Here is a 24777-nt window from a genome sequence, read left to right as displayed (position 1 = left end):
CATAGCCCAAATTTATAAAGGAACAAGGCAAATCCTGCAAATTACAGTTGTAATTTATTTATATTTAAGACATTTACAGAGCTCTTATATACAAACATATTCTATATAACCTAAATTGAATGTTATGAACATTGAAGAACCATTAGACATGTTACAATGCAAAGCTAAGCAAATTTTCAGCTCACAAGTCTATTATCTTATTAATTTGGCAAGCCAGCATTTGTTCACTGCTCATGTTTCATAACAGAGAATCCGTGAAATGCAGTATTACATAGTGATCTCATTAATTTTCATAGCGATTTGCATCTGGACAGACATTGAAACATACAATATAAAGGCACTGAGAGCTTCTACAGTATAAATGTTTTTACAAATGCACAACATTAGAGACAGAAATGTTTGAGATGCCTTTGTGAATTGAAATGACCAAAATCTTTCCAAAGGTCTTTCCCACACAGATCACTCAGAAAACAGAGCCAACGAATGTTCTTGTTTATCATTAAGCGATACAGAAATGTAATGACACATTTATTTATAAATGAATTCCAGACGGGACTTGTAGTAAAAGTAATGTTTGGACTTTCTAAATGACTGAATTTAATTGTAATCAAAGCTCAACAAGTATCAAATTTGATTTCGCTGTATATATTTCTCTATACAAAAATTTAAAGAAAAACAAAAACATTTGAATGACACAAAAGAAAAAAATGTAAAATATATATATTTTTAGCATTTAAAATATAATGTATTTTATGCAGTTGAACATATTTAATCTAAATTATTGCAAATAGAATAAAAACAATGTAGACATTTTATGAATTCACATAAAGATCGCAATGGACATTTTAAGCTATTTTATTTTATTGCATGATCATGCATCAGACCAGTAGATTAATTAATACACATCCACTCTCTGCTTCATGTGCGACAGCTCCAACAAGTTTTCAAGAATCTCCAGAAAACGTTGGGTTTTGAACTGTGGTCGTAGCATTCTGGAATAATGGGTTGGTACCCTGTGGGAGGAGAGGAAAACAATCTGCTTAATTCAAAAAAGCAGAAGCGTGAATAATGAACAGCTTTTGGCAGTTTGACTGAATATGAAGGGTAGGGGTTTTATTTTATGTATAAAGAAAACAGAACTTACAGATGTTTTTTCATGTTTTCTGTCTTTTTCAAATTTCCTCCATTCTCTAAGGTCACTTGTATAGATAACTCCCTTGATGATGAGGAGGATTAGGAGACCAATCAACGCCACAGCTGCCAGAGATCCTCCTACGATGGCTGCTATGTTCGGCCCCACAGGACATTCTAACACAAGAAACATAAAGGTAGAACGCTTTTCTTTTTGCAGTTTCAAACAAGATATTTCTTGCAGCTCAAACAGTAGAGCGCTGGCGCTTGCAATGCCAAGGTCATGGGTTTGATTCCCAGGGAATGCAAGAACTGATAAGAATGTAAATGTGAACCTTGAAATGCAATGTAAGTCGCTTTGGATAAAAGCGTCTGCCAAATGCATAAATGTAAATATTTGTTTAAAATGGAATATTTGTCCAAATATGAAAAATCTGCCATTTACACACCCTCATATTGTTGTGAACCTACTGTTACTTATGCTCCAAAAAGGACAAAAAGCATTATAAAAAGTCCATATGACTACTTTTACAGCTTTTACTTTTTTCATTATAAACTATTGTTGTATAGAAAAGAATATTAAGATTTTTCAGAAATTCTTCACACACACACTCACACCCCATGTTTTCCTCATGGGGACTAAAAGATTTCCCCACAAGGATTTTGGATATTGCCATATTTGTGGGGACATTTTTTTGTCCCCACAACATGGGTATACCTAAAACACATGCGCACACACTCATTCTTGTAGATCTAGCTTTATGAGAACATTAATTGATACAATTCAATTTCTAACCGCTTACCCTAACCTTACCCATCACAACTAAGTGCCTAACCCGAACCCTTACCCTAAACTATACCCTTAACCTAATTATAACGTATCCCTAAAACCAAGTCTTGACCCTCAAACAGGCCTTTAAAGGGGTCTCAGAAAGTGAGGACCGGCCAAAATGTCCTCACTTTACTCTCTTTGTCCTCACTCTGATGGTCTAAAACTCAAACTGGTCCTCACAAAGATAGTTGTACAAGTACACACACACACACACACACAGATCTACAGGGTTTGAAATGACATGAGGGTCGAAATGAGGGTCAATAATGAAAGAACCCAATTAACTAGTACATGTTTCAATATTTCAGGAATGGTGTCAGGGACTATACCTCTGTCTTTGAGGACATTCATATCGTACTTGTCAAACCCAAGCTGTTCTTTCATTGTGAATGACATCCAGCAGCCCGCGCTATCTTTGATTCGACAGTCGCTCTTGAGTAATTTTTCAGCCATCACATAATTCAGATGTGCACAGGCTTTAGAGCAGTTCTTTTCAAACGGACCGGTCCCAAAGGCCATACATTCAACACAACTCCTGCAATAGGTCAGGAATATTTTAATCATTTTTAAATGCATATTAAAATATAAAACATAACATTTAATAAATAGAGTTGTATTTCTATTTTATATTATTATATTTAATATATGTATATTATTGATATATTGCAATTAAATACAACTAATTGAAATACAACTAGAAAATACCATCATTTATATAACTGAGAAAATGTGAAATGGATCATTTAAATAAATTGTCTATATTAACTGATTTACTAAATGAATCAGAATTCTGTAGCTAAATTAGTAGTTTTAGAATGAAATTAAGGAAGAACGTGTATTTAAAGTAATCAGTTGTATTTATAGGGTGGCTTTGTAAAGGTCAAGGTCACACAATTTTTCTTACCCTGACTGTTGACATGGACGTTGACAAGTAGAGCACGTTTCGCAGTAGGGCCCCTTGTATCCTCTCTCACATTCACACTGGTTACATACACATTTACCACGGTTAAAACAAACATTCCCGTCCCTCTTGCAAGCCTCATCGGATTTTTCACAGTGACACGCTGTTCCCTCGTAGCCATCTTTACACTCACATGTACCACATTTGCATTTGCCATGACCTGTAAAAATTAAAAAAATTACACGTAAATTATTAAAAATTTGTACAAAAAAATAAACTGTGAAGAACTTAAATATGAGCCTTTCCACACAAATCACCTGCACACAGTGTATTGTTAAATTTTTCACAGTGCTCATCGTCACATTGACAGTGTTCGCCATAGAAATTGCCACCGGCCTCTGTGATATGGCACTGACACCGTCCACAAACACAATCTCCTTTTCCTTCGCATTCCGTCCCGTTGTCTTTCCGGCACTGTGCTTTCAGTGAAGCCTCGTCCTTTTCGCCTAGTTTGCACTCACAGAGCTGTCCTAAGAAACCAGTATTACACCTGCGGACATGGGGAGGAGGTTGCTTATGTTAGTCATATGTAATAGACCGTCTGTCAGTTTGTGTGTACTGGAAAAAGTTTTTTTGGATGTCAATGTATGCATCTGCATCTTTGCATCTTCACTTTGTAAAACACACACACTAACCATCACAGAAAACTTTCAGCATTTTAATTTTTACATTTTCAAGCCATTTTCCTCATGGGGACCAAAAAAATGTCCTCACAAGGTCAAAAATGACTTGTATTACTATCCTTGTGGGGAAACTTGTTCCCCATAACGCAGGGAGTACCAGGTGTACACACACACGTGTATATAAAGATTTTTAATGTTTTTAAAATTAGTCCAAATGCTTGCCAAGGCTGCATTTATTTGATTAAAAATACTACAACAAAAACATATTTTGACAATTAAGAACTGTTTTCTACGTTAAAATGTAATTTATTCCTGTGATCAAAGCTGAATTTTCAGCATCATTACTCCAGTCTTCAGTGGCACATGATCCTTCAGAAATCATTCTGACATGCTAATTTAATGTTCAAAAAACATTAATTATTATTATTATCAATCTTAAAAACAGTTGTTTAAAAAAAATAATAATCAGGATTCTTTGATAAATATATAAAGTTATATTTCATTTAGTTAAAATAAAATCTTTTGTAACATTATAAATGTCTTTACTGTAACTTTTGATCAATTTAATGCATATTTTCTGAATACAAGTATTGATTTATTTTACTTCTCCCCCTCCCCTCCCAAAATAAAATGTGTACTGACCCCAAAATTTTGAACGGTATAGTGTATCGTGTTACAAAAGCAATGCTGTTCTTTTGAATTTTCTATTCATCAAAGAATCCAGGAAAAAAACTCTTTTCAACATTGATAATAATAATAAATGTTTCTTGAGCAGCAAATCAGCATATTAGAATGATTTCTGAAGGATCATGTGACACTGAAGACTGAAGAAATGATGCTGAAAATTCAGCTTTGCATCACAGGATTAAATTATATTTAAAAATATATTCAAATTGAAAAGTTATTTTAAATTGCAATAATATGCTCTAAGAAAAAAATTAGGAAGTCTTTGTTGGGACCATTCGAATTTTTTTTTAATGCAACTAAAGCATAAATAAATACTGTATAAAGACTAATTAGACTAAATACTTAATGGTAATTTGTTTTGCTATCTTTACTTTTGTTGTATTATTATAACTACAGTACTTTGCAATGAGAATCTACTGATATTCACCATTAAGACTATTTGGATTTAAATATTCGTGGGAGAAAATATTATTATTTGTCATGAAAATTATCAAAACATTTTGTATGCAAAATATAATTTCTTATTTTTAGGTATTTATTTTTATTGATATATGACCTAGACATGTTGTTGGCATGTTTAATATCAGTAAAACGTGATGAAAAAGAAGACATTTAGAGTAAATGATAATTTTCTGTTACCTGCAGCTGCCACAGACGACTTTACCGTTTCCCCCACAGTGAATATGATTTTCTTTCGTATCATCACATTCACATTTGCATCGAGTCTGAACGGTCACTTTCAGTTTTTCATTAAAGCCTAATGGCCCAATGAGGAAGCTCTGACTGTCAGTGCATTGGTCTACTGTTACTGTCACGTTAAAAATCACCTGAAAGGATTAAAGTAAGAGTATGTTCATTTACAAAGTTTAAAGTTATGTATTATTGCATTTGCTAAATCTGCAGAAAGGATAAATCAAGATTTGCATCTGCACTAGCATTAATGATCTATCTTTAGGTTGTGTGTGCTAGTGTCTAATCTTACTCACATCCTGTCCGATGTTCACATTATCACACTTCCCCCTGTCACTGGGTTTTCCTCCACCTGGACAGTTTGATGTGTATTTCACAGATACGAAATTTGGGAGGGCATCATGAGCCATGATCACTTCAGAGGTTAAGTTCTGTTCAGACCCCATAGGACATTGATAAGGGTGTTAAACACAGACAAGCTCTCTCATTATAATGTTTTATTTCTTTAGCCTTTAAAAAGACAAGGATTGTGCAGATTGGAAATGAACTCACATTGTATGCATCCACAATTAGTCTGACAACGTTGCTGGAGTCGTCAGAAAGCACTCCTACTGCAGATTTAGGGATCAGTCTGCTCAGCTCCTATTAAAGAACATACAGCTGTGGTCAGGTACACCAATGTACTTCTACTTCTATTACTACTACTACTATTAGGAATATTAATGTCGATTGATTGTGTGTAAATGACACAAAGTAAAAGGAGAAGGTGTTATAATTTATTCACCAAACGTAACTACAAAAGGAATCACTCTCAGACACTCCCAATCTGCCAATAATGGCTGGGCAATGTGTTTAAAGTGCCGCTGAGTCGCTTGTTTACACTTTTGATAACTTATTATAGCCTTTCCCCCCCAGAAAATATATTTTCTTGTTTTAGATATAAGCATGTTTTACTTACTGTGTACACAGGTTCCATTTTTTTAGTGACAGCAAAAATTGGTTGTATGTTTTGCTCCTCCAGCTTGCGAGCTATCTGTCCTACAGATGGGTAGTCCTGAAAACATAGATCATATAGTAGTTGTTATATTTTCACATATATCAAGGTGATACTGTAGCATCTAAAACATATACCTTTTTACATATGTAGAGATGCACACGTTTACAGATTCGGATTTACTGTAGATACTGAAGTAGTGGAATTCAAAGATTGACTGTCTAGTATATACATAATTTGTCAGTGTCTATCCAAATGTACAAAATTTACATTTAAACTTGCCTTGGAGCAGTGTTATTTTAGTATCATTGATGTACTTTTGTCATTTTTATTAGGTTTTTTATGTCTATATACTATATACTGTATACTTCAGTTAATGTTTATTTTATTTCAAGTTATGAAATTATAAAAATATTTTTTTTTAATTTTAGATTATAACCCTGCTGTGCAACTTTATGGTGTAGTTCAAATGCTTTTCAGAATTAAAGTTATTCAGAAGTATTAAATCATACCCAGATGTTGCTCATGCTGTACTTGTTATTGACCAGCTGACAGGTTTCTTTGTTTGGTTCCAGAATGGCAGCGAGTTTTCCATCCCCTGCCATGTGGAAGCCGTCATCAGTAGCCAGCACCAGCAGCCGAGTGCTGTTTCCCCAACCAATCTCATTCTGTGCACAGGTAACACATTTCCTTTATTTACTAGAACATCATGCATGAATCAGGCTTCATATAACGTAATGCTCATTTGCATTATATATAATGAAGCACAAAGAAATTCTCTACAGGTTTCATGTGCTGTAAGTATTTAAGCCTGTTTCTCACAGCATGACATGTATTTCCCATTCTTTTGCACACAGCGTGGATGATGCAATATGTTAAAATGGCTGCCAAAATACATTTCTACCACTTATGGATGCTTATGGATGTGGTGTGAAACGTTTTAAGTCTCACCACGCAGACCGCGGCTTGCATGATGGCATCCAGGCTTCCCTCCGGAGGGTCCAGGTTTCCAGATATATGCTGCTTGTCTACCATATCTTTAAACCGATTCCCATCTCTTGTCAGCGAAAGCACATGCTGAAAGCCAAATGCTGGCTGGCATGGTTCATTTTTATTCGGGCATGGCCGTTGGAGCTTTGCTTCATTGGTGTCGGTGTATGGAAGAAGAGTTTTGTCGACAAACGAACCGAATCCTGCATCAGGAAAGTTGGTTAATGAAGCCGTTGCCATAACAATTCAACTCTGATTGAGATATACATGCTTACCTATTCTGGCATTGCCCGTAATTTTAGTGAGCTCTCTGAGTAAATCATTTCCCAGATTTTTCACATTCATCAAATCATCTTTCATAGAGTAGGAGAGATCCATTAGGTAGTAAAGATCTACAGGATAGCCTTCAGCCCTTTTGAATTTTATTTGAAAAGTGTAGGGCATCCCTGAGAAAACAACACAATTAGTCATCTGTATTCTTTGAAAGTCAGTCTCAAACTTACATTAAAAAAGTCATTGTTTTGGTCAATACAGTAGTTTGTAAGTATATAACATACCTGGTCTAAGATCTAGACTTATTTCTTGTGGTTGGATTTGCACTGGATTTGGACCAGTAGCCAGGGGCTTGTTTAAAACCATCTGAATATTGCTTTTAGGATTTATTATGCTATTGGGTGAACATCCTCTATTTATAAGAAAGGTTACAGTGTCACAACGTGCTGCTTCCTGCTCTCCAGTCTTGGTGAAATTCTGTTGTTTGAATAAGACAAACAGCAGGATTTGAAGAAGATGCAATGTGGAATTCAATATGCTTTGAATTGAAAAAGCTGTTGAGAATTAGACAGACCATGCAGCTTACTAATGTTGGAGATCAAATAGTTGACCATCTGAGACATTGCACACAAAAGTTGAGGGCACTTATGAAATTTCCTGGCATTGTCTGACAACAATGAAACTTTGAGAGTTTGACTTTTTCTCAAAAAAAAAAAAATTATTTTTAAAAGGTATCGGGTTGATATTATGAGTGCTTGTGATGAAGTATTGATCGAGTTCTGTTTGAGGCACTTAGTAGCAAGCAAGAAATTCATGAGCAGAACTTTACTTTTATCTCTGAAATTATCATCACTTGTTACTATCAAACTGCTGTGCCATACTTTGGAAGTATTTTCTATGCTTATCAATTAGTGTGTTTTTTTTTTTCCTGATTAACATGAACCTAAAAAGGATGTAAAAACTGGCCACTTTACATATCATCTAAATACATGATTCTTGGTCAGAATAAACTAGACCAAACTTTATACCGTAAGTCAAATTATAACTTTGTGAGAAAGACTACTTTAAATTACGTTATATTAGCATGAGTAGAGTTCAGACAGTCAGTTATTTTCTGAAGGGTAATTAAATTGAACCATAAAGCAGGGCTTACCAAGTCTTTACACCAGGCACAGCCGGGCCCGGACTTGATACAGTCATCACATGTGTTTACTGAACCTTTTAAGCATTGCTCCTGAGTGTAGACTGCAACAAACAGTTTTAACTTCAGTTATGTCTTTAAACAGTCTATTTTGTTTGCATGATTCAGCATTCTGGATATTTGATATGTTATGAATGATGTAGTTAAAGGGTTAGTTCACCTAAAAATTAAAATAAAACTTCTGTCATTAATTACTCACCCTAATGTCGTTCCAGACCCTTTAGACTTTTATTTATTTTCTGAACACAAATGAAGATCTTTTTGATGAAATCTGAGAGTTTTCTGTCCCTCCATTGACAGCTGCGCAACTACCACTTTGACGCTTCAAAAAGTTCATAAAGAGATTGTAAAACTTCAAAAAGATCTTCATTTGTGTTCCGAAGGTGAACGAAGGTTTTACAGGTTTGAAACGACATGAGGGTGAGTAATTAATGACAGAATTTTAATTTTTTTAACAGACACAAATACAAATTTCATTTATTTGTGAGACACAGGCTTTGTTCCAAAACCTAGCGTAGGCAGCATTTTATAGCATTTGAAGACTTTTCCAAAAGGTATGCAGTAGGCTATTAATATACCTTCTCTGACACATTCTTCAAACTCTAAAGAGAAATTTCAATAAGTACACCATTGTTCAAAAGTTTGTAGTTTGTACGATTTGTTTTAATGCCTTTAATCAAAAAATCCAGTAAAAGCAGAAATATTGTCAAATGCTATTACAATTGAACTGTTTTCTATTTTTATATATTATAAAATGTAATTTATTCCTATGATGGCAAAGCAACCATTACTCCAGTCTTCAGTGTCACATGATCCTTGAGAAATCTAATGCTTATTTGCTGCTCAAGAAACATTTATTATTATTATTAATGTCGAAAACAGTTTGCTGCTTACTTTTTTTGCGGAAACCGTGATACTTTTGTCAGAATTCTAAGAGGAATAGGAAGTTCAAGAGTACAGCATTTATTTGAAATAGAAATCTTTTGTAACATTTTAAATTTCTTTACTGCCACTTTTGATCATGTTAACGTGTCCTTGCTAAATAAAAAAGTATCTTTCAACAATAAAAAAATAAAATCTTACTGACCCAAAACTTGTAATGCCAAACTATAGAAATCACTTGTTCTCTGCAGCTCACTAGGTTTTGGAACAGTGGCACAATTCTTTAAAAGAGGCAGGCCGAGATAGACAGCTGTGTCCAAATCTGAAGGTAGCTGCCCTGTACTCTCTTTGTTTTTTTATGAACTGCAGGCACAGGATCATGGGATATTATAGGCAGGAAATTAGGCTTTGCAAACATTGGCATAATGCCTTCCCACCTCCTTATGCTATCTGTATTGTTCAGGTTTCAAACACAGCTGTGAATCCAGTTTAAGGACATTTGCACATGTACCTACCCTGTCTTCCCACCAACAGCAGGAGAAGTCCCCTCAGACACACCGACTGAAGCATTTCCTGATTTAAAACAGCATTCTTTATTATCATAGTTCCTTATTTTCAGCATCCCAAACAACTATTGAAAATGAGACGAGAAATGAGATTGCAGTTGCTATATGTGACCCTGGATCACAAAACCAGTCACATGTCACACGGGTATGTTTGTGGCAATAGCCAACAATACATTGTATGGGTCAAATGATCTATATTTCTTTTATGCCAAAAATCATTAAGCTATTAAGTAAAGATCATGTTTAATGAAGATATTTAGTAAATTTCCTACTGTAAATTTATATAAAAAAAATATATATATTTTTTTTTTTGTGAGTGAATGCAGCATAATCGCAAACATAAATGGACAACTTTAAAGGTGATTTTATCAACGTTTAGATTTTTTTGCACCCTCAGATTCCAGATTTTGGCCAAAAAAGAATCTTGGCCAAATATTAGTCCTATGCTAACAAACCATGCATCAATGGAAAGCTTATTTCTTATTTATTACTTCAGCTTTCAGAAGATGTATAAATCTAATTTTCAAAAAATTGACCCATGTGACTGGTTTTGTAGTCCAGGTTCACATTTGTTAAATAATGCTATGAAAACTTTTCTATGCCTGTGCAGTTTTGCAGCAGCTGTGCAAGGTGCTGCACAGAACGTGTGAACTTGTGAAAAATGTTTTTAGTCGCCAGTATGATGTGTGGGTAACACATCTCAGAAGGGGATGGCATTGACGGTCTATAGACTGCCATAGACGGTTAAGGGATTTGAGTGCTTGCTATTTGTTCATCATAGTTTTATCGCATCAGCCAATGAAACATGCTTACTTTCTCACACAGAGAGCTATATTTAGATTCCAAAGTGAGAAGTTATACGCCACTTTCCGTGTTGTGAATGCTTAAACGGATAGCTTGTATGAAAATTCAAATTTTCCTGCTTGACTTTGTTTCTTCCGTGAAAAACAAAAGAGAAGTTATTAGAATGAATGGCTTTCTGATTACCATACAATGGAAGTTTGGATATTTATTGACTGTATAGGCCTACTGTCAAGCTCAAATCATATAATACACACTGTACAACTTTATGATAGCCTACTTTTATGATGTTTTTTGTCCATTTTTGAGCTTGACAGTGTAAATATAACCATTCATTTTGTTTTATGGTAAAAAGCAGCATGGTGATTTTAGCAAGCATCTTATTTTGTGTTTCACAGAAGAAAGAAAATAATACTCTGTTGAACAACATAATGACAGAATATTCTTTGTTTTTGTTACCTATTCCTTTAATATAGTGTCTTAATTATTTTTGTTTTCAATGTGTCCTCCACGAATTTAGCATATGCAGTTGATAGCCATTATAGTTATTTAGGGAAATTCTCCTTACTGTATTATGTGATAAAATGTAGTAAAATCTCAGTGTTTACTGATTCCAAATATGCATTTGAATTAGAGTGTGAATGTCTGAGATCTCTATAAACCAAATAAAACACTTTTCATTTAAAATGTAAATCATCATCAAGAAAATATTTAGTTTGAGTGGATTATTGAACTAACGGTTAAGCGAATCAAAACTATAGCTGTTCCTTATAGCTACAGCTACTGTTGTCCAAAAAAAACTGATAAGAATAAGAATTATATTACAATTATTTAGTCATGCACATTCTTTGTTAAAACTAGTAAAAACGTAAAGTATTTAACAAGCCTTAGCCTACTTACGTTTGTCGAAATGCAACGCCCTAGAGAGATACAACCGTCATGTGGCTATGAGATGTTTTTGGTTTCCTCAAACCCTGCCTCAAAATGAAAAGAAAGTTAGCAAACTTCTGCTCATGACAGGAAAGCAGAGAGGAAGTACAGTGATGATGTAAGTCTCAGGGCTGTGCCGATAAGCTTGACAACTGCAGCAATGCTGCCAAGAAATTATTATTTTTTGTATGTTAATGCTGTTTTACATGAATATTATGAGAAATGATGGGGGGGTGGGGAATGGGGAGATGAGACGATGCAAATCAAAACCACAAGTTCAACAAGAGTTGGAAGTAACTAGTTTCACAATAAAAGTTTAACAATATGAATGTTACTATAACCATTTTTGATGCAAGAAACTTCCATAATTTACTTTCTCGTATCCATTTTCCACCTTCTCTTTTCACTTGCTGTTGTGCCTTTTAGACATATATATATATATATATATATATATATATATATATATATATATATATATATATAAACTCTTCTGCTACTTCTACTTCTGCTCTAGCTTACTAGGAAACTGTGTGGTGTGGTGCTGCCAGTATTGTTGGCTCTTGCGATGTTCCTCATTTGTAATTTGCTTTGAATAAAACCACCTCCTAGTCATCAGTCTGAACAACAGCTATACAGTAACATACATAGTTGACAATTACTGTGGATGCACTAAAACTGTGGTACGTGGAGTGCTACTATGTGGTGGTATGCAACATAATTCTGGAAATTCATCAAAATAAAAATATACATCTCATTCAAAATGTTATGCTATTTTTGCATGTTTTATTTCTAATGTCTTTAATTTTAATATTAATACAACTTTATGCGCCAATTAGACTCCATTTTTACATTGACAGTGCCGGATCTGAATAGGTAGCCTAATACTTTCTTTAAGTTGCAGCAAAATGGTCTTCAAGACTGTGCACCAAATTTTATTTTTATTTTATTTTTATGCCCCTAAATTATTTGAGCTTGATTTCCTGAAGAAGAGTGGTTTGTGTTTGATGCTTAAATATAATCAATACTCTGTTTAGAAAATAAAATAAAATAAAGAAAAAATTAAATCAGAAAGATCAGTTTTAAAACTGGAGTGCAATATTTGAAATAATATGTCTGAATTATTGCATAACTTATTCTGTGCTCATTTTAGATGCTGCTTTGGTAAGATCCTTCCACAGATCTGCAATGGGCCAATTGAGGAACTCACCAGCAGTGCGATTTGTACTTCCTTGATGAGTACTGGAAGAATATTGGTAGGCTAATCAAAATATTATGTGTTGTAAAATGTCCTTAAAGTCACCATGAAATCAAAATTGATTCAAAGTTGCACAATGTTGCAGTGCTTATTATTAATGATTAATCCGTGCACATCATTCTTTTTTTTTTTATTCATATGCCCTAATAAACTTTAATCAAAAACTTTAACCTCCCCTCCCCCTTGAAATGGTGTCTATTCTCTTCATGACGTGTGTCTCGATGGAAGGTGGGGCTATATATCCTCCCCTACCGACTACAAACTGTCATCTTCCTTCATTTAGCCAGCAAACTTTAACTTCCTGTGATCCGATCAATTCCCGAAGGACAAAATCAAATCCTGCCCTACAATCAAATCTTATTCCAGAAGCAGTTTCACACAGATATACATAACAAGAGGGAACAAAAGACTATCACAACTCCCGTTACATGCCGACTTGGTGGTTTTGGGATTGAAAACCACTGTGTTAATGTTTTCATTTGTTAGAAAATTGTGGAGGATCGTTACTTGACAATCTTTGCAGCTTATGGCCTTTTTGGTCTATGAAGTTTTGCCCTCTTATTTTTTCCCCATAGTACTGGAAAATATTCGTGAATTTTGAATGATAAAATTTTCAGCAGGCCAATGCAAGATAAAAATAACAATCATTTAATGCTGAGTGCTGACTTCCTGTGACCGTTAACACCTCAGAGTTAAACGATGGATGAACGTGATACTGAACATGTAAAAGTTGATATATCATCATCGTAAACTAGAACACTTTCTGTCTCCTTGTGTGGTGGATAGAAAATAATGATTACTAGTTTTTGAACAAGGAAGTTAAACCACAAAAAGCGAAGTAACTGGTGTTCTCTTTAAATATTTTTTAAAAAGTGGGTGGAGTGCACCAGTCATATCTTTTGCAACATTTCCTGTGAAATTACTTTTATAAATGTACTTTTGAGTAAACCATACAGTGGTTTCATACAAAAAAAAAAAAAAACCACCAAAAAAAGAATCCTGCAAAGTTGAAAGTTAGTTGACAACAGTCATTATTTTTGATTGTTAATGTCAGACTTCACAGTTTTTGTTTTATATATTTGTAGTGTATCATTATCAACTACCAATCTGCCTGTCAAGCACAAAACAGGGCACTTTTTTCCAGAATTTGCAAAGTTACCCTAGTAAGTAAGCCACAGACAACAGTTTGCCTTGAGAAGCTGTGAAAAAAAATTACACCACATGAAGGAAGATAGGTCTGACTGCAGAACCGCAGAACCATATGTCATAGCAGTCTGAGGACGACAGAGTCAACCTAACAGTTTGATACCGGAACCGCATACCATACATATCCACCTTACATATACCATACCCCATCTCCACCCCATGACCCCTAAACCCACCCATCTCCACCCCTTAGATGCTTTTACCCCACCCACTTCCGGCATCAGACTGTTAGGCTTGCGCTGTCATCCTCACACTGCTATGACTTTTGGTTCTGCGGTTCTGCAGTTGGTTTGTATTGGATGAAGGGTGTAGCCTGTTTTTTCCCCTCATGTTTCTGAATCGTGGAAATAGCACCATCTAGTGAGAAGTGTGGACAATCTGGGCATTACTTCTGAAAAAATATGCAAAAATAAAGTCATTCATTCATAATGTTTCTGCAACTAAAACTCTTTAAGAATTTGAAGATGATTCCCATCATACTTGTGTTGATGACTGAGTGCAAGTGCTTGAAGTAATAGTTTGGTCCCACAACACTGAGACTTTCTGATACTCGTGTCTTGCATAATCAGCTCTGTCCCGTTTCCCAAACAATGAGTGGTGCCGGTTTACAACTTAATCGATTCACAATAATTGAACAAAGTACAGATAAAGTGATATTGAGAAAGCACATGGGTTGATGTTTGTTGTTTTGAGATCTGTCTCCAGCTTACAGGGAGCTGATATGGAGTAAAACATTTCTCCAAATTAACACAAACAGTGGGAAGGTGATGTATTAACCTAAAAGATAAAAAAAAAAAAAAATCTGCATTCACTGACATACATCAGTACTGATCAAATGTTTATTCTCTCCACCTACAACTTAGATGGATAAATAAGGTCTGCACTCAACCATCATCAGACTCCTTGCTTTGAAAGAGCCTCTGCTGGAGCATCTATCACCTTAAATCTTCCAGAACACTCCGACTGAAAGCACCAGCTGCTCTTCTTCTTCCAGCAACTAAAAATGAGGTGGTGTTTCTGCTCTTCCCTGAATGACTTGTGGACTGGGCTCGTGGCACATACTGGTACCTGTTCGGAAGGAGAAGTGGACTGTGCAAGATGTCCATCAGTCCTCAAAGCTCACTAGCTACACAGTCCCATTGAAGCCGTGTTTTACAGTGGATTTAGAAGGGGCGTTGTTAGGCACAATGCGGAGTGCACAACTTCATGAGAACGGCTTCCTGAAAATTGCATTGGATCTGAGCAAGGTTCCCATGTTGACACGGTTGTTATTGGTAAAGGAACTCAATACACCATTTACAATGGCAAGAAGCAGATGGAGGCTCATCTTAAGAAGCAACATTTTTTGTAAATACCAGACTTCACAGATTATGGCCTTAAAATGCCCTAAAATTATATACTTAGATCTGTTCCAAGAAGATCCATCTGCTGTGTATGCTGAAGATGGTCCCACTCTGGTTTACTCGCTTTATATATATTTTGGAGTGGAATCGCTTGACTTGATCTCCTAGATTTTCAGATACTCCCGCACCAGTACAACAGACATGGTCAAGTCTGTTACAAGAAACTGTGACCTCCTCTCTGTGTTACTTATTTTGTATTCTTTGAGAAGTTTTAACTAGAATCACTGTTTTTCTCCTAAAGGTGTCCCAACCGAAACAAGCCAGTTGCCATGATTGACGCCCTCTTCCTGCACCACTCCAAGCGTGGTGTTTACTATCCTAAGGGTGGTGCTTCTAGTGAGATCCTTCTAGTGAGATCTAGTGAGATCAATCAGGTTTTGGAGAAGCATGGAGGAAAAGTCCTGGTCAATGCTCCTGTGTCCAGCATTCTAGTAATTTAAAAGAAATATATATAATATGACTTCTTGTGTTTGTTTGCTTGTGTTTTTTTTTTTTGTATTTATAAGATATTTGAATTTTTGTAATTGAATATTTGCCATGGAAATAGCCTTAGATGCAGGACATGGCATTAAATAAAACTATCTATCTATCTATCTATCTATCTATCTATCTATCTATCTATCTATCTATCTATCTATCTATCTATCTATCTATCTATCTATCTATCTATCTATCTATCTATCTATCTATCTATCTATCTATCTATCCAGCATTATTGTTGGTGGAAAGCGAAATGCATATGATGAGTTTGTGATCTGATTGTTAATCAACAATGGATTTTCAAAAGTCACATTGGAATCCAGTATGGTTTCTCCATTACACATTTGGCTTCAATACTAGTAGGTAGATGAAACAAACAATTACTCATGTGTTTGGGTGATTGGTACTAGTGGATGGGACTCACTTGGTACTTTAGCCATTTGGGATGACTTCACTGCTTGAGGCCTGTGGGTGTGAATTAAAATTTCAGTACATTTTAATGAACCCAGTTCTGTTTCTTTTGTTGCATTCTCAAAATCCCCCTTTTTTTGTCTGACCAGGAGTGGCTGTGAAGACAGAGGGTGAAGATATTGAAGTTCAGGCTCCTGTCATCATTTCAAATGTTGGCATGTTCACCACATTCAAGACGCTTCTGCCACCAGAACTCCAGGCAAATCCGGGTAAGTGAGTGAACATCTTCAACTACTAACAGAGTTTTGAACCTTTCAGCACATGAAATGGTCATGTGATGATCTGTGTTGGTAACACATGCATCTCCTGCTCCTTACAGAGATCCAGGTCTATCTTCATGAAACCAGGCAAAGGCTTTTTCCAGGTGTTTGCTGGGTTTAATGCCACTAATGAAGAAATGGGCATCTCCTCAACCAACATGCGACTCTATAAGAGCAACAACATGGATGAAGCGTAGGTGTTCAAGTCAATCACTTTCTTCAATGTTAAAAACACATCTATACTCCATAAACTCAATTGACTTTCCTTAGCATGGAAGAGTACTTTGAGTCAGACAAGGAGGACGCACCTGACAGCATCCCCATGATGTACATTTCCTTCCCCTCTGCTAAGGATCCCACCTCATGCACTCGTTTCCCAGGTTAACTTCCTCTCTGTATTTAGTACACCCAGAACCATCAAAGTAAATTCACCAACTAAAGTGTCATTTGTGGGTGGATTGTTTTAGGGCAGTCACGCATGGTGATCCATACTATGGTCAATCCAAAGTGGTTTGGACAGTGGAACAATGTCAATGAGACTGAAAGAGGTGAAGAATATGAAAAATATAAGATGAGATTTGCTAATCATCTCTTTGACTGGGCTTGTGTCCACTTCCCCAATCTGAAAGAGAAGGTACATTTTCTTCCTGTTTCATATTTGTGCTGCTTGATAACAAATAAAGTGACAAAAATGTAACTTAAGTGATTGTATCTTTTCCTGCCTTCCATAGGTGGCGCTGTTGCATGCAGTCAGTCCCATCAACATGCACGGGCTGGGTGCCACATATGGATCTATGTTGTCTGCAGAACACAATCTGGAGAGATACCAACCTCTGAACATTGCCAAGATCAGGTGCAACACACCCATCAAGAACCTCTACCTGTCAGGTAATATTCTGTATAACTTTGTTTAAAAGTTACTAATTTAGGCAGTTATTTTGGCCCATTACAGGCATGTCAGTTGTGTTGGTCTTGACTAATTTCCTATATGAAAATCTGTCCTTTTTTCAAGACAAGATTTTCTGCTGGTTACTCCGGTGCTCTGCATGGTGGTCTTCTCTGTGCTTCAAGTGTTGTGGATCATTGTCTGTATGTTGACCTTCTACTCTAACAAAAGAAACTTAAGAGAAACGTGGTCAAGAAACACTCTAAAAAATGCTGGTTTGTTTTAACCCAATTATGGGTCAAATATGGACAACCCCAAACGTTGGATTAAAAATGAAATTTAAAAAGTTAACCCAACGGCTGGGTTTGTCCATATTTGACCCAAAATTGGGTTAAAACAACCCAGCATTTTTTAGAGTGAATTTTTATACTGTTGTATCTTGTTTTGCTGCTCTTTTGTCCCCTCTGCTGCAACTCTGAATAAAGCTGTGACATTGCACAATGTGTTCCTGGTAGTTTTGCAGAAAACCAATTTGTCCAAAAGTAATACTGCTACCTTGTACACTTCACTCAAAGTTCTTAAAATTTACTAATTGGTTGGTAACTGTTCATGGTCTGTCACTAGATGGCAGCATTTTAAACTTTAGTTTGTTGAAAGGAGTTAAAGCCAACCAGACACAGTTCCTGACTTTCATTTGTGAATGGAGGTGTATTTACATTAGCAAGTGTACACAACATAGATTGTAGCCTATTACACTGCAGAATGACAACGATTACACACTTTTGGGCTGTTCATCCTTTCATTTTGATTAGGTGTGTTGTGAACTATTTTTTTTATTTATTTCAAGGAACATCCTTTATCATATCTAAAGGAGAATGGCGAGATTTTACATGAAAAAGCACTCTTTATATTTAATGCCACTTACTATAGCTTAAAAATACTATATTTTAAAAGTTGCAATATTCTGCAGAAAACACTTCTGGTGGACCTGGTGACTGAGTCTATAATTTGGAGCTCAAGTCTCATATTGAACAGCACTACAAAAATCCAGTCATTCAAGTCTGCCTTGCATAAGAGTATGGCTGTGTTCATAATTTAAATAGTAACTACTATTTGATGATCCATTCTATGGTCAATCCAAAGTGGTTTGGATAGTGGAACATCAATGAGACTGAAAGAGGTGAAGAATATGAAAAATATAAAATGAGATTAAAAATTGAGTTAATACAATGAAGGAGATTGGTTTAATCATCAGAAACTCTAAATATGTTATCTGAACCACATAAATTATCTAAGTTGATTTGACAAAAGAAAAAAAATTGTGATTACAAATCATGGAAATATTTTTTTACAGTGCAAACACACAACTGCCATTGACTGACTGGACTGCAAGGCAATTCCTTTGCTGTCAAATGCAGTATGTAGTTGTGCAGCGGTCATATCCCATAAGATCAACCATTGAATTTTAATGTCTGTATTTACACATGCATATTTGCATGATGAAATGTAATGATTATATGCCCATCTCAGAGTTGATTATCAGTATGTGGAAGAGTCCGCTTTATAAGCATGATACTTTTCTTGCACAATCATCTCAGTCTCATTTTCCAAACAATTCAATGGTACCAGTTTATCACCACAAAAAATCAGGTCTTAAAATATATTTAGTAAATCTAAGTAAATCAGTGAACTGTTTGATCACCTATACAAGTTACAAAAATTGATCTAAGTAAAGCTGATTTATTTACTTGACCAGATTATAAAAATACTTACATTCCCACATTGGTTCACATTTTATGCAAAACAGCAGTTAATCGTCATGAGCAACTAACTCAAAGCAATCAGTCTGCAAGTCTGAATGAATCAAGTGTCTCCACCCACAATTTGGACTAATAAATAGGGCCTTAACTCAGTCACCTGTATTAAACTGCTGTCTGCATTCTCTGGAAAGAGCTGCTGCTTCAGCTTGAAATATCTTATAGAGGGTGAAATCTCCAGCAATCTTTCCTGAAACTAAAACACCAGCTGTTCTTTTTCAGGATTTGATTATGTGGTGGTTTCTGCTTTTCTTAGAATGGCTTGTGGATTGGGGTCGTGGCACGTTCTGGTATCTGTTTGGCAGGAGAAGTGGACTGTGCAAGGGGACTATCAGTCCTCCTGGTCCACTAGTTGTAGAGCAGAAGAAAAAGGACAGAGTGCTCCGGAAAGGTATGTAAACTTTAGAGGTGTTGCAAGCTAGTGAAACAAGCTGACTGCAAATGACAGGTGTCCATCGTTAACTAATGTTACTTCTTGACTGACAGAATTTGATGAATTTGAAGTGCCCAGAAACTTGGATGTCATCGTGATTGGCAGTGGTATCGGTGGTTTGACTGCAGCGGCAATTCTAGCCAAACTAGGAAAGAAAGTCCTGGTGTTGGAGCAAGACAAGCAGGCAGGAGGCCTGTGTAAGACCTTCACTGAGAAAGGCTTTGAGTTTGACTGTGGTAAGAACCTCAATGATATGCATGGAGTTGTATGAGTTAACAAATGCTAAATACCTCGACTTCTATCACTTACACCATGTGCATTTTGTCAAAGGCTTCCATTATCTTGGACAACTTCATGAGAACAGCTTCTTGAAAATTGCATTTGATCTGATCACTGATGGCCAGGTGCATTTTGCTGAGCAAGGTTCCCATGTGGACTCTGTTGTTATTGGTAAAGGAACTCAATGTAAAGAATACACCATTTACAATGGCAAGAAGCAGATGGAGGCTCATCTTAAGAAGCAGTTTCCCAATGATACTAAAGCAGTAGAGGAGCTCTTTAAAATCATGAAGGTATTTTGTTGATGGGTTTTTTTCTTTTTTTTTTCTTTTTTTTTAATCTGGCATTATGGAGTGATTTTTGGTGTCACAAGTTGTCCTTTCCTTATAGATCTGTTCCAAGAAGATCCATCTGCTGTGTATGCTGAAGATGGTCCCATTCTGGTTTGCTCGCTTTATATTGTGGAGTGGAATCGCTGACTTGATCTCCCCAATTTTCAGATACTCCCGCACCAGTACAACAGACATGGTCAAGTCTTTTACAAGCAACTGTGACCTCCTCACTGTGTTTTCTCAAATATTTTATGGTAAGACTTTGTGTTACCAACATTTAGCCTTTTAATGCATATGAGAATTATATATATATATAATTTTTTTTTTTTTCTCAAGGTGTCCCACCCAAAAAATCCAGCTGCATGATTGATGCCCTTTTCCTGCACCACTCCAAGCGTGGTGTTTACTATCCTAAGGGTGGCGCTAGTGAGATCCCATACCACATAATTCAGGTTTTGGAGAAGCATGGAGGAAAAGTCCTGGTCAATGCTCCTGTGTCCAGCATTCTAGTTGAAGGAAAACGAAATGCATATGGTGAGTTTTGAACTAGGGCCATGTCACATTGCTTTGTCTTACTCTTATGGCAATAGGTTTCGTACTGAAAAAGGTGTCACAGATGTGGTGTCATTCAATAAATTTTTTGGCTCCAGTAACTTTCAGATGCATGAAACCATTGCTTAGTGAACTGTCTATTTGCTTAGGAGTGGCTGTGAAGACGGGAGGTAAAGATATTGAAATTCAGGCTCCTGTGATAATTTCAAATGTTGGTATGTTCACCACCTTCAAGATGCTTCTGACTCCAGAGATTCAGGCAAATCCAAGTTAGTGACAATGTCTTCAATACAAGTGGTCCAATATACTCTTATGAAATGCTTGATTTACTGGCCAGTGTTTTTTTTTTTTTTTTTGCTGGGTTAATATGTGCATCTCCTGCTTCTCACAGAGATCCAGGATTATCTTCATACTTTAAAGCCAGGCAAAGGATTTTTCCAGGTGTTTGCTGGGTTTAATGCCACTAATGAAGAACTGGGCATCTCCTCAACCAACATGCGACTCTATAAGAGCAACAACATGGATGAAGCGTAGGTGTTCAAGTCAATCACTTTCTTCAATGTTAAAAACACATCTATACTCCATAAACTCAATTGACTTTCCTTAGCATGGAAGAGTACTTTGATTCAGACAAGGAGGACGCACCTGACAGCATCCCCATGATGTACATTTCCTTCCCCTCTGCTAAGGATCCCACCTCATGCACTCGTTTCCCAGGTTAACTTCCTCTCTGTATTTAGTACACCCAGAACCATCAAAGTAAATTCACCAACTAAAGTGTCATTTGTGGGTGGATTGTTTTAGGGCAGTCACGCATGGTGATCCATACTATGGTCAATCCAAAGTGGTTTGGACAGTGGAACAATGTCAATGAGACTGAAAGAGGTGAAGAATATGAAAAATATAAGATGCGATTTGCTAATCATCTCTTTGACTGGGCTTGTGTCCACTTCCCCAAGCTGAAAGAGAAGGTACATATTCTTCCTGTTTCATATTTGTGCTGCTTGATGACTTATAATGTGACAAATGTAACTTAAGTGATTGTAATTTTTCTTGCCTTCCATAGGTGGCGCTGTTGCATGCAGTCAGTCCCATCAACATGCACGGGCTGGGTGCCACATATGGATCTATGTTGTCTGCAGAACACAATCTGGAGAGATACCAACCTCTGAACATTGCCAAGATCAGGTGCAACACACCCATCAAGAACCTCTACCTGTCAGGTAATATTCTGTATAACTTTGTTTAAAAGTAATTACTTTAGGCAGTTATTTTCGCCCATTACAGGCATGTCTGTTGTGTTGGTCTTGATTTAATTTTCCATGTGACAATCTGTCTCTGTTTTTGTTTTTCACTTCAGGGCAAGATGTGTTTTCTGCTGGTTACTCTGGTGCTCTGCATGGTGGTCTTCTCTGTGCTTCAAGTGTTGTGGATCACTGTCTGTATGTTGACCTTCTACTCCAACAAAAGAAACTTAAGGGGAAGGTGGTCAAGAAACTAGAGTGAGAATATATTACCTGCATCTATACAGGAAAAGTTTGCCTAATGGTAATAGTTGTATCTTGTTTTGCTGTGCATTTGTCCCCTCTGCTGCAACTCTGAATAAAGCTGTGACATTGCACAATGTGTTCCTGGTAATATACCGTATTGGTACTTGAATTTACATCATGCTGCCAGAACTAGGTCTAGTGTAGTTGGACTTTCCTAAAATGGTTTAGCAGAATTAATTGTCCCAAAATACTGGTTTAGTGTCTGAAACTGGCTGTTTCAGGGTTGTTTCTACCCTGGCAAACTTTCACTTGCAAAAGCAATTCATCCACCTACCTTTTGTATACGTTCATAAAACTAACTTGTTGGTAACTGTTCATGGTCTGTCACTAGATGGCAGTTTTTTTTCCCCTTACTTTAGTTTACTGTAAGGAGTTTTAGCCAACAGGACACTGTTCCTAAGTTTCTTTGTGGATGGGAGGCTTTACTTTATTACATTAGCAAGATACAAATTGTGTACACAATAGATTGCAGCCTATTACACTGTGGAATGACAATGGATTAAACTACTTTGGGATGTTCATGCTTACATTTTGATTAGGCATTATGTTGTGAACTAGCTTCTGTGGAGCTTAGTTTGCCTAAAGATGAGCTGGAAGCCACATTTTCAGATGTGCTTTTAAACCATGTGATCTGAAACTGTTGTACAGATGTTTGCTAGTGTTCATTTGTCTTAGCATCTTGTTTAGACAAGAGGGAATCTCACATCTTCGATCTACCTAGACAGAACGAATGCAAGGGTTTATGGACAAATAAGTGTGCTTGAGTAGATTTGGCCTTTCCCATTTCTCTTATGATTTCAAAAACAATCCATTCTTGGCAGGGAGTTTCTGATGCAGATTTCAAGACAATCTCAATCTGTCTCTGATTCCTTCAGTTTAAATGTGCTGCCAGTTTTATTAAACATTTTTGCAAGGATAATTTGTCTAGTTAAAAAAAAAATTCAAGGAACATCCTTTATCTTATCTAAAAGAAAATGGTGAGATTTTTACTTGAATCAAAAGCTCATTTTTATCTTTAATGCCACTTACTATTTTTTTATTTTTTTTTTTTAGTTAAAGCTATCAAACTTTAGCTTTCTTGAATACTGTTGAATATTCAGTAGAGTGCTGCAGGGCTGCTGTGGAAGACCATGAACCGTCTTAGCTTTTTAGCACTTCTGTCTCCATTGTCCCAAAGTCAATGAGTCAAATGCCTGAAATAAGGCCTGTGGTTAAGATATTTTCACATTTTATTCTACACAAGATACATCAGTAATACTGCCTTGTGATTTTTATTTTTTTATATTTTTTTTAAATCTTTTTTTTATTTAGAGCTTTTACTTGTCTTGTTAAATGGGACAAGTAAAACCATTTTAAAAGTAAAAGCACAAGTAAAAAGTATCACGCCAAACAGGTAAACTCTCTGTGTTTATAATCCTACTCTTGCAAACTATTCTAACTCAAACTTTTTTTTAAATGATAAATGAGTTGGTGGAACTTAGAAGGTTAGTGATGGTGACGTTGAAGTGTAGAAGTGCATTTAGCTTTTTGCTTCTGCAGATTGAAGTTAGGCTTCCAAATTTCATAAAAGTCGGGAACCAGGGCAATACTAACTTTCAGGTTGGCCTACAAAAATACGTCATCCCTGCAGCACTCTGTTGGTCTTATTCTGGTATTTTTAAATTCAGAAATTTGCATAATGCACATGGTACACATACTTTAAATGACAGAAACCATATATTAGTATGCTATTCTGAATATTGCCTATATTTCTGTAGCACTTGATTTTTCTCCATTCATGTTCACGCTTTAAATAGAACCGTAAATTCGACTGCGTTGCATTGTGGGATACAGTGAGTGCTCTGATCTGTTGAATGCCGCCATAGCTGCACTGTATACTATATACCACAAAAACCGTTTTGTCTCCAAAAGTCTTCTGTGTTTCTCTCTTCATCTTTCTCACCACCTTCTCGTTCAGTGAGCTGAGTATAGATCACTGCAGTAGTGTGTATGAGTGCAGCAGCGGGATGGTGTGCAGGGGCGAATCGAGCTATTAAAAGCTGCTGCTGCTGTATAAATAGCCCAAGCGTATAAACGTTGACTCTGGCAGTATTAGATGCTGCGGCCAGCTCCCTGCAGGAAGCTGTTGATGTAAGAAAGCACGCTATCCATCTAAACCACAGGTGAATGGAGCCTTCTGCTTAAATCCAAATGTAATATTTAATAATAACACTGCAGTATAACTGAACATTGTTATTCATGCTCTTTTATTATCAGGATCGGCTCCCGCTGCTATTTCAGAAGCCGTGTGGA

At 36.3% G+C, this 24777-nt stretch overlaps 3 protein-coding genes across 3 annotated transcripts; 2 read left to right on the top strand and 1 right to left on the bottom strand.

Annotated features, from left to right (window-relative positions):
* Positions 1–35: 35 nt before the first annotated feature.
* itgb2 (integrin, beta 2) lies at positions 36–11702 on the bottom strand. The gene is made up of 16 exons (XM_079881552.1): positions 11532–11702; positions 9780–9837; positions 8335–8426; positions 7466–7658; positions 7184–7354; positions 6870–7111; positions 6431–6586; positions 5883–5978; positions 5477–5566; positions 5221–5355; positions 4874–5061; positions 3182–3414; positions 2868–3084; positions 2293–2498; positions 1145–1308; positions 36–1013 (listed from the first exon to the last, which is right to left on the bottom strand). Exons 2-16 carry the CDS (start codon positions 9832–9834, stop codon positions 945–947), a joined length of 2307 nt encoding a protein of 768 aa, XP_079737678.1. The 5' UTR covers positions 9835–9837; positions 11532–11702; the 3' UTR covers positions 36–944.
* A 4781-nt stretch (positions 11703–16483) lies between these two features.
* Positions 16484–17766, top strand: LOC307163891 (inactive all-trans-retinol 13,14-reductase-like). The gene is made up of 6 exons (XM_079880202.1): positions 16484–16585; positions 16696–16829; positions 16907–17016; positions 17104–17270; positions 17368–17534; positions 17654–17766. The coding sequence occupies exons 1-6, from the start codon at positions 16526–16528 to the stop codon at positions 17745–17747; spliced, it is 732 nt and encodes a 243-aa protein (XP_079736328.1). The 5' UTR covers positions 16484–16525; the 3' UTR covers positions 17748–17766.
* A 1694-nt stretch (positions 17767–19460) lies between these two features.
* On the top strand, positions 19461–22560 carry LOC307164357 (inactive all-trans-retinol 13,14-reductase-like). Its single transcript, XM_079881152.1, has 11 exons — positions 19461–19730; positions 19826–20008; positions 20103–20344; positions 20442–20637; positions 20720–20917; positions 21085–21204; positions 21327–21465; positions 21543–21652; positions 21740–21906; positions 22002–22158; positions 22296–22560. The coding sequence occupies exons 1-11, from the start codon at positions 19571–19573 to the stop codon at positions 22439–22441; spliced, it is 1818 nt and encodes a 605-aa protein (XP_079737278.1). The 5' UTR covers positions 19461–19570; the 3' UTR covers positions 22442–22560.
* Positions 22561–24777: the final 2217 nt, after the last annotated feature.

Source organism: Squalius cephalus (genome assembly GCF_949319135.1).
Source record: "Squalius cephalus genome assembly, chromosome: 9".
In the NCBI taxonomy this organism is placed as follows: Eukaryota; Metazoa; Chordata; class Actinopteri; order Cypriniformes; family Leuciscidae; genus Squalius; species Squalius cephalus.
This window is presented reverse-complemented; position numbering and strand designations above follow the sequence as displayed.